This window comes from Sceloporus occidentalis, unplaced genomic scaffold (genome assembly GCF_023333645.1).
Source record: "Sceloporus occidentalis isolate IW3139 unplaced genomic scaffold, rSceOcc1.0.p SCAF_286, whole genome shotgun sequence".
Classification (NCBI taxonomy): Eukaryota; Metazoa; Chordata; class Lepidosauria; order Squamata; family Phrynosomatidae; genus Sceloporus; species Sceloporus occidentalis.
In genome coordinates, this window is record NW_028317266.1 from 475,963 (window position 1) to 486,332 (window position 10,370).

At 41.8% G+C, this 10,370-nt stretch overlaps 1 protein-coding gene across 1 annotated transcript; it reads right to left on the reverse strand.

Annotated features, from left to right (window-relative positions):
• Nucleotides 1–393: 393 nt before the first annotated feature.
• On the reverse strand, nt 394–9,914 carry LOC149275457 (large ribosomal subunit protein uL1). Its single transcript, XM_089504709.1, has 6 exons — nt 9,823–9,914; nt 3,130–3,213; nt 2,447–2,527; nt 2,001–2,149; nt 1,726–1,898; nt 394–564 (listed from the first exon to the last, which is right to left on the reverse strand). Exons 1-6 carry the CDS (start codon nt 9,912–9,914, stop codon nt 394–396), a joined length of 750 nt encoding a protein of 249 aa, XP_089360835.1.
• Nucleotides 9,915–10,370: the final 456 nt, after the last annotated feature.

A 10,370-nucleotide genomic window follows, 5' to 3' on the forward strand; every position in this document is an offset into this window, starting at 1 on the left:
GCCTCCTCCCCCCTCCCATACTCCACTCTGCCTCCTGTCAGCAACGGAGGTTCACAAGACACCAGGGAGCCGGGTAGAGGCAGAGTGACGTATGGGAGGGGGGAGGCGTCAGAGAGACGGAAGTGAGAGGAATCCAGGTCCCCTGCAGCGTTGCGGGGGATCTGGATTCTAGTGTTATAGTCCGATCTCTGTTTGAGGTCGGATTATATAAGGAGAGGAGTAAAACCTGTGAGCATAAAACCTTTATAATCGATAAAAATAGATTTGACTAATCGATAATGAAAATAGTTGACAACGATTTTCATTATCGATTAGTTGTTTCAGCCCTAGTTTGGTGTAATCTCAGCAGACACAACACACTGATATGTCATACCAGCTTTATTTATGAATGGTTTAGTACAGGCGCTGTGGTTTTCCCATGGTACTCTTGATGTAGAGTGCTCTCACATTCTGCCAGTTTTTCTTCAGAAGAGATACCAAGAAGTTGATTGACAAGTGTATGTTGTAAACCAGTTCTTCCTCTGTCATTTTAACATGACCAACAGCCACAGCCAGACACAGAACCTAAATGCAAGGGAATTGGGAAGAGCTGAATTGACTGCAGTTTTAGGTACAAAAGAAGCATTGATATACTTGAAATTCACAGCCTTTTAGTTTTCAGTAGACTATGTGAAAGCCAAATCTGAAAATGGAAATCAGACTTCATCTAGTATAAGCACTATACGGTCTGTTCTCTTGTAGCCTTGCTGTAACATCACAAGCTGTGTGCTTGCTCCCCTGCATGTTTCAAGAAAGCCTTCAACCACATTAGGACTGCAGTTTAATGCATGTTTTCTTTTATATTAACCAAATATGTATTTTGGGGATTGTTTTTTCCCCAAATGTTAGTATCCACCTTTTGAATTGTAGATTTTTCATCCTCTGGCCGCCTACAAGCCACAACTCCGCAGCTTTACCTAAAATATTTTTTTTCACCTTACAGCCTCTGTATCCCAAGCTGTGCCCTAGCCACCATCTGAAACTAAGCACTAACCCACTCAGACTTCATCACTATTTTATTTATAATTACTTTTCTGCATACTGAAACCACTCAACTCCAATTTCTACTACAAGAGACCTACTGCCTTTCTTCACTCCTCCCTTTGTTTTAATTTCAAATACCTTACATTGTAAGATCACAAGCAGGGCCCTCAAAAGCCCACCATTCCTGACAGGAACTTTGTCATCTAGCCTTATTTTATATTGCAACAATCTTATGAGCATGTATTAATGTTTTATTAGGGGATGTTAACACATACATAACATTTATTTTAATGACAAGAATTGGCAGGGAAACAAGCTTCATGTAATATCTGCATACCTTCACAATAAGTGTGCCTTCACATTTACAATTTACAAATGCCAAATGAAACATTTTTTACCACTTCAGGACCAATATATATACCAGATTTCTTTATTTATACACACACCTTGTGATACCTTTTTTATTGGACAATTTGGGAATGGCAAGCTTTCGGGAGCTTTCCTCCCTTTCTTTTGAAAGCTCAAGAAAGCTTGTCATTACAATAAAAAAAAGGTATTACCACAAGATACTTATCTGTTATTTGATATTGACACCACTGGACTAACACATTTTAGTTATCTTTCCAAATAGATAGCTACACATCTGAAGGAAAAGCCTTCAAATAGCTATTGACAAATCCCTGTAGCCAAGCAAAACCTCACCTTTTTCATTTGGAACTTAATAGTTGACTTCACTTCATCAACCTTGGCCACCATGTTCTCATTGTGGGTCAGAAGCGAAGGGAACTTCCCAGCTTTGTTCAGTCCAGGGCCCAAAATACGAGGAATCTGCTTAATAAGAGATTCAGATGCCAGGAAAGCATCATACTTTTTGGCTGAAAAGTGATGGGATAATTTAATTGAAATAAGATATCTGGCAGTGAAAAAAAATACAACCCAGAATGCTAAAGTCTTCTTTCTGAACAAACATGACACACCTAGTTTTTTCACCATCTTTTTGTTCTTGTTTAGCTTCTTCAGAGCCTCAATATCCATATGAGGTAAATCCACAGCCTTTGCTTCATCACAATGCTGCTGATCCCCCAACACACACACAGAGAATTTGGGGCGGGGGGTTGACTTCAGCCTAGTGGAAGGAATAGTAAGGTGAGAAAAAGAACTTTACAGTTTGAAAGAGGGGCGAGCCAAGACTTACAAACCTTGAGTGACAGCAGAAACTTGTTAACTGGTCGGTGAGTTTTAAGAAACACTATAAACCACACCTCCCCTCTTGTTTTAAGACCCAGGGTAGGGGTCCGTCCAGGTTACCTCAATGAGGTGATCTGAACTACCCAAATTTTTGCCGCAGCAAATTCAAGCCACTTGTAAAATGTAATACAGGAAAATGCAAGGCAAAAGATTGGGTGGTAACTGTAGTCCACACCTGACTGTGCCAGAGAAACGCTTGTCCTTTTGGGGGTCATAGTTTTTCAAGCTGATCTGAAGCTCAACACTCTCAAGGAATCTGAAAGTAGATGAAGCACAGAAACATTAACACAATGAGTAACAAGTACATGTCAGATGAAAACCTTAACTTTAGTTTATTTTATGACACATGTAGTGTGTATTACAACTTTAGATTCAAAGCATACAAGCTTACACTACTACATCTGTAAAGCGTGAAAGGAAAGTGTTTAGAATATATGTAAATGTGCAAGTATTTTATACACCTGTCAATTGTGAACAATGTGCCTTAGCAGCAGTAGCCAAATACAGATATTTACTAGCATGTGTGGCTAGCTTATGAAATACTGTGTTGACCTGATTATAGGTGTCACTCCCCCACACCCCCTAATTTAAATCCTTAATGTTGGAGTGTGGCCTAGAATCAGTGGTTAGCCCAGGGATGCACAATTGCTATCTCCCGACACCCAGGACATTCAGCTCCGGGACAGTGGCTGTGCAGCCTATAATCTGGCCAATAAGGTGCTAGTAACATTACATGCACATGGAAAATGTAGGAAAAGTAATTTCAGTGCACTGGATACTTTAATTTTTCAAGCTGTAAAATTTGTGGTACTCATTTTAGCTACTCTAAATTTAACACTAACTGGTAGTAATGCTTACTTTCTCCTCTTTTGCTTTGAGCCCTGAAGCAATTCCCTAACAGCTTCATAGAGAGTGTCGCGAGAAACCTTGCTGCTGCAAAACAAAATACACACATTTTAGTTAACATACTTTCTTCTCTGCTGCATGTTCAAGCTATGGGTTTCATAAAATGTTAAGTGATGCCAATTAACAAATGAGATCTCTTAAGCACTGTTTTGACACTGCCTCCAAACGTCTAAAGTTTTCATCTTAAGGGCACGTTATACTGTACAACACCTTCACTTAACAAAATAACTCTTGGGGGGGGGGGGGGGCATTGATTTTTTTATCCCAACATGGTCTAGGCCAGAAAATGTACGCCATGTAAAATGCCCATATATAAATTACTAGAAACAATATTGAACCCTTCTAAAGGGTTGTTCAGCTGTGACTTGCCTATTTCTTATTTAGAGTATACACAAGATTTTCTTTCAGAAGGCATAGGGGAAGTGTACACATATTTTGGGTTTTCTTTTTTGTCACACAGATAAATGTAAGGTTATGCACATGGGGAAGAAAAATCCAGGCTGGGAATATGTATTAAATGGGAAAACACTGGGGACGACTGACATGGAAAAGGACTTAGGAGTTTTAGTTAACAGTAAATTTACCTGTAGCGACCAGTGTCAGGCAGCTGCTGCTAAGGCAAATAAAATCATGGGGTGCATCAAAAGGGGCATACATGCCGACGACAAGGAAATAATTCTACCACTGTACAAGTCACTAGTCAGACCACACATGGAATACTGTGTACAGTACTGGGCACCAGTGTACAAGAAAGATATAGTGGAGCTGGAGAGGGTTCAAAGACAGGCAACCAGAGTAATAAGGGGAATGGGAGGACTACAGTACCCAGAAAGATTATCAGAATTAGGGTTATTTAGTTTGGAAAAAAGTTGGCTTAGGGGTGACTTAACTATGTATAAATATATAATGGGGCAGTACAGAGATCACTCCCAGGACCTATTTATACTCAGGACTGTATCTATAACAAGGGGACATCCTCTACGGCTGGAGGAAAGAAGTTTTCTACACCAGCACAGACGGGGGTTCTTTACAGTAAGAGCGGTGAGATTATGGAACTCTGCCAGAGGAAGTGATAATGGTAAACTCAATAAAAGAGTTCAAAAGGAGCCTGGACGTGTTTCTTGAAAGCAATAATATTACAAGTTATGGATATTAGATTAATAGGGACAGAACGTTGATCCAGGGATTTATTCTGATTGCCATATTTGGAGTCTGGAAGGAATTTTCCCCCTGGTATGGGGCAATTGGCACCTGCTTCATAAGGTTTTTTTGCCTTCCTCTGGATCAACACAGTAGGGACACAATATGTATATAGGTTGAACTTGATAGACTTTGGTCTTTTTTCAACCTTATGAACTGTTACTATGTTAAATACCTGCCCTGTCAGGATAAAGGTTTTATCAGTTATATGGGAAACAAAAACTTAAATAGCTCTCAGATCTCAAAACCCACTACAAAGACTATTCCAAAGCTACACAACGTATTAAATTTTATCTTTTTTGGAGCAGCAACTTTTTCCCTCTATACATACACCTGTCAACTGCAGTAACATGTCAAAGCACCTGGAGTTTCTCCTTTTCTCTGAAGATGCTAATCAGTGCACAGAAATGCAGGCCATAAAGTCTTCAAATGTATATTTTAAATAGCATTTTCTATTCATATACATTTGTCGTGGGTTATTTGTTAGAACTGTGGTTTCAATACTGACTTCAATATAGATAATTAAAAGCAAATGCCAGTGAACTGTTACAGAACTTGTCTGACCTGTATTAATAGCGTAATATTCTACGGTATTATGAAATAAGCAAGCCAGATAAATAACACAATTTCCAAAGCGTTAAGGCCATAAGCAGGGACAGGGTGATTGCGCCAATCAAAATCAGAGTAGTGTTGAATTAACGTTATCGTTTGAGTGAGGATCAGAGGTTCTGTATACAGCCAGTTAAATGCTTCGGTAGCAGACGGAAGGCGAGGCAAATTAAGCCACCTATAAACCAATTTTCATGCGCACATTATATTAATTCCATCCACCTACATACACCGTGCTGTAATAAAAACCTAAGTTTGTGGAGACAAGTGCCACTAGATGGCCTGCAAGAAGCGCCACTGAGGAAAAACCGAGAACGCGTAGAGGAATAGTCTCCGATTGAGGCGGGGGACGCTATCTTCACCAATTCAACGCACGTAGCCTGCCGTAAAACATTAACTTGTTTCCATCACGGTGGATAAAAGGCATCAGCAGACATCTAGTACAGCAACTAGAAATTTGGGGAATTCGCGTCTACACGCCGGCCGCACTTTAACTATTCAGCACCTCGGTTACGTAAACCCTGGGAGTTAATGTTAGAATGACAGCTCAAATGCAGTTTTCTTCTGGGACAACAGCAGCTGTTTAGTTTAATACAACAGCCCATGCCTTATGCACCGAGTTGCGGCTCATAACCAATTTACACCACGACTAGTTTATTTCGATGGAAAAAAAAAAAATATTTGACCTAAACTACTGCAACCAAGCACCATCGACACACTCATTTACGTTCGTTCGGGAACACTATTCCCCCCACCGCGCTTTAAAACCAGCATCTACCCTGTGGCAAACGTATGCATCAAAGATCACACGCGTAGGCGTTGGGCCTAGAAGCTCTGAAGACCATTCGGCGGATAGAAATACAGGTTCCAACAATAGCAAGTGACGCAATAAAAATATTACTGTTATAGTACATGAGTCCAATTTGCCATACAATAGTCCTTAACAACGAAATATAATCCAAATTACCGAACCTCACCTCATAGCTCCAAAGAGGCGTGCGATACGAAAAAGAAAAGGATCATCGGGTCTCGTGCATACCGCTTTATAGAAATGTATTATCGCGATATTTGGATCCTCCTCCCCCCGCAGCCATGTTTGTTGCGGCAAAACGTAGTCACGTTAGGAGAGCGGTTACGATGATATTGTAGTGACCATCTAATTCTGTCAAGCTCGTACGGGTGATAAGTGTGGTTCGATGTCCTGCCTAAATCCGTCTAACGTGCGTAATGCGTGTTCCCCAATTAATTGCGCAGTAGCCGTAATAAAGGCTAAAGTGTACGGGTGCCATTAAAACTAATTTGATTGCTTACCTAATATTAACCCCTTCGAGACAACGGCTGTTTTAACATTTGTACGGTGGTCGTGTTTAGCTGTAATTTTCTTTCCCATTTGCTGAACCCACACAAGTTATATATTGTTTTTCTCAGGACACGAATGGCTTAGATTTAATTATTTTGATTGTATCGTACCATGTACTAAAAAAAAGTATAAAATATTGCAAACATTTTTACATGACAAATCCTTTAAAGCTAATGAAAAAACCTGCTAAATAGTTTCTACTATTTGTCCTGAGTTTAGAAATACCCAATATTTTTATGTTGTTTTTTTCTGCACGTTATGGGGCAATAATTACAAGTAGCGTTTTGCTATTTCAAATTTTTTTTCCCCCCAAATCTGGTCATGCTCCTCTTATGTGGTATTTGGAACATCTTTGAAGCTCACCAATGCAATTTACACCATCGAACCATATATTTTTGAAGACTAGACAGCCCAGGTTTTTTTAACCCCTTCAGGACTGTGTTTTTGTCACTACGTTTGCGCTAAAAGACCAGAGTACCGTATTTGCTCGATTATAAGACGAGGTTTTTTCCAGAGCAAATGCTCTGAAAAATACCCCTCGTCTTATAATCAGGGTCGTCTAATAATCAGACCTCAAATCGGTCTGACTATGAGACGACTAAGATCCAGATCCCCCGCAGCTGCAGGGGACCTGGATCCTCCTGTCTCCCCCCCCCACTGCCCCACTTACCGGGGCTTCTGAGTCCCCAGTGTGCAGCCGGGGCAGTGTGTAGATGTGTACGTGATTTGCGTAGACAACTTACGCTGCAGCCGGAAAGAGGTGTGGCTAGCAGCGGGGGTTGTCCGCGTCCATCGCGCAGACCTAGTTAGGGGCATTGTGGAGTCAAAATTGGAATGTGCGCATTTCAATTTTTAAACTTTTTTAAAATATTTTTTTTATCAGATCACTTGTAAGTGACAAATTTAGGCCGTTGAAATTGATCAGAGAGACCGATCAATAATCAGTGACTTAAAATGTCACTGACCAGCGATTGGGTAATAATTATGTATTATTATTTTTTTATTAATAATTTGTGGGTTCTTTTCATAATTACCCTAGATGACCCCTCTCTCTTTGTAGGGCAGGGTCATCCAGGGGCTGCCATAATGATCAGACCTGTACCCTCCTCTCTTGCAGCCGGTGAACGTCTGCTCGCAACCTCCGCTTCTACCCGACCTTCCGGTGCTCACTCATAGAAGCCCCAGCAGAAGTCCCGGCCAGAGTGGCAAATAGGGGGGTATAAGGCATATCAAGGATACAGAGTAGCATATAGGGAGGTATAAGGCATATCTGGGGGGCAGAGTAGAAAACCGTGGTGCAGATGTTCATAACTGGGGGGGGCAGGTTGCCAAATAAAAGAAATAGGAAAAAATGCATTTTTCATTTTCATTCATAGTTTTTATAAAATAAGAAAAATAGTTTACATGTGAATATTTACAAATATTTACTTTCTTATAGAGTAGTCTTATATTCAGGCGTTTTTTTTTTTCTAAATATTTTGTTTTCTTATAATCAAGCAAAATACGGTATTTATATACCGTATTTGCTCGATTATAAGACGAGGTTTTTTCCAGAGCAAATGCTCTGAAAAATACCACTCGTCTTATAATCGAGGTCGTCTTATAATCAGACCTCTTTCTGCTGGGGCCATGCTGCTTACCGGGCTTTGGTCGCGAGCAGCGTCTCTGCTTCTAGCAGCAGGAGAACAGGAAGCTAGCAGCGTCCTCACATAACTCTACCTCCCCCCTCCTTCCTCTGGGGGCGGGGCCAGAGAAGTTGCTCGCACAGCCGGGCCCCTGCAGAAGTCTTCGAGTGAGAGATCAGCGGTTCAGGTAAGGGGGTGGGGGAGGGTTTTTGTGATTAATGTGTGAAGTATGTGTGATTAATGGAATGAATGAGTATTTAAATGTTTGTGAATGAGTGTGTGTGTGATAGCATGCATGTGTAAGGGGGGTGGTGGTGGTGGTAGCATGGCATAGGGAGGCTGTAATCCCACTACTATCATCCCCAGATTCCAGCATGTACTGGCTGCCTTGGCTTGATAGGAGTGTGATTGCTGTTAGCAGTAATATATATATATATATATACCTCCAGAAATGCATTTTAACCCCCTATATGCCACTCAGCCCCATGATATGCCTTTTAACCCCCTATATGCCAGAGTGGCATATAGGGGTATAAGGCATATCATGGGGCAGAGGGGCATATAGGAGGGTATAAGACATTTCTGGAGGCAGAGTGGCATATAGAGGGTTAAAAGGCACATCATGGGACAGAGTGGCAAATAGGGGGGTATAAGGCATTTCTGGGGGCAGAGTGGCAAGCCTGGGGGCAGATGTGCATAACAGGAGGGGGGCAGGTTGGCAAATAAAAGGAAATAAAAAAATATATATTTTTCTCAATCATAGCTTTTATTAAATATGAAAAAATAGTTTACATGAATTAATATTTACTAGTAAAACTTTTCCTAGTGGGGGTCGTCTTATAATCAGGGTCATCTTATAATCGAGCAAATACGGTATATTTGGCCTTTTTTTTTTACATTTTTTTGAATCAGTGGTGAATTATTTTTATGTTACATGTTACCATTTTTTTTTATTTTTTTTAACTATAATCACATTGTTATTAGAAAGCTAGGTTCCATTGACTTGCATGGTTGAATGCAGTACCTGTATTCAACCTGCAAGGGGAGCCAAATTTCTCAGGAAATCAAAGGGCCTCTTCTCAAAATGAATAGGAACTATGACAATCGTGAACTACTGGCAGTCATTCTCACCCTTTCTGAGAAAGAGAGTGGCGTCACCTTCTGGAGGGCTCCCATATTCCTGTTACCATCCTCATGGATCATAAGAACCTCCAGTATATTTGCCAAGCAAGTAATACCCCGAAGAGCACGATGGTCCCACTTCTTATCCCGCTTCAATTACATAATCTCCTATCGTCCGGTATCCAAGAATACCAAGGCTGACGCTTTATCACGTATGTTCTGTACAGCCTCAGAGGAGAAGCCTGACCCGGAACCCATTGTACCTACTAACCGTGTTTATCTCTGCTGTCATTTTTGCTGTTGCCTCTCCCCTTCTGCAATGCATTCAAGCCAGTCAACCCTCTGCTCTAGCCCAGACCCCTTTTGACAAGTTGTTCGTGCCCCCTGTATACCGTGAGAAGATACTCCAGTTGCACCATACCACAAAGTTTGCGTGCCACCTTGGTCTCCGGCACACCTGTCAGTCTCTAGGCCGACGTTTTTGGTGGCCCTCCTGGAGACAGGACGTTGCAGACGTCCTTAAATCCTGCCATACTTGTGCTATGACCAAGACCTCCAGGACTCCCCCTTCCGGTCTGCTATTGCCCCTTCCAGTGCCCAGTTGTCCCTGGACCCACATCGCCATGGACTTCATAGTGGAGCTAAATCCCTCTCATCGCTACACCACTATACTTACTGTTGTTGACCGGTTCTCCAGGATGGTTCATTTCCTGCCTCTCGTCAAATTACCGACAACTAAGGAGCTTGCGGTTATCTTCGTCAGAGACGTCGTACGACTCCACGGCCTTCCCCAGGTGATTGTTTCCGATCGTGGAGTCCATTTGTTTCCAGATTCTGGAGAGCCTTCTGCAAAGCTGTGGGTATCACCCTTTCCTTTTCCACCGCTTATCACCCCCAAACCAATGGAGCGTCTGAACGAACGAAGCAACGCCTTGAACAGGATTTGCGGCTTTCATTAATGACAACCAGAACGATTGGGCTGACCTTCTTCCACTCGCGGAGTTAGCCCTAAACAATGCTTTACAAGGCTCTACCCAGCATATACCTTTTTACTGTGTCTATGATTTCCACCTGACTGTTCTTCCTGCGAGATCCTCTGATTTGAGAGTTCCTGTGTTGGATGACCATATTAAGCGAATATCTTCAATGTGGTCCTCTGTCCGTTCTGCGTCCATTGCTGCCTCTCTGGATCAAAAGAAGTACTACGATCGTAGATGGTTACCAGCCCCCACCTTTATGCCCGGGGACAAAGTCTGGCTCTCTACCTGACATATACG

Excerpts from the sequence above, each read along its gene's own strand:
- LOC149275457 (XM_089504709.1), bottom strand. The coding sequence starts at position 9,914 with ATGGACTCCACGATCGGAAACAATCACCTGGGGAAGGCCGTGGAGTCG. Across the intron at positions 2,528-3,129 it reads TCAAAGCAAAAGAGGAGAAA|ATTCCTTGAGAGTGTTGAGC; the intron begins GTAAGCATTACT and ends ATCTACTTTCAG. Across the intron at positions 2,150-2,446 it reads CGTTTCTCTGGCACAGTCAG|GCTGAAGTCAACCCCCCGCC; the intron begins GTGTGGACTACA and ends TCCTTCCACTAG.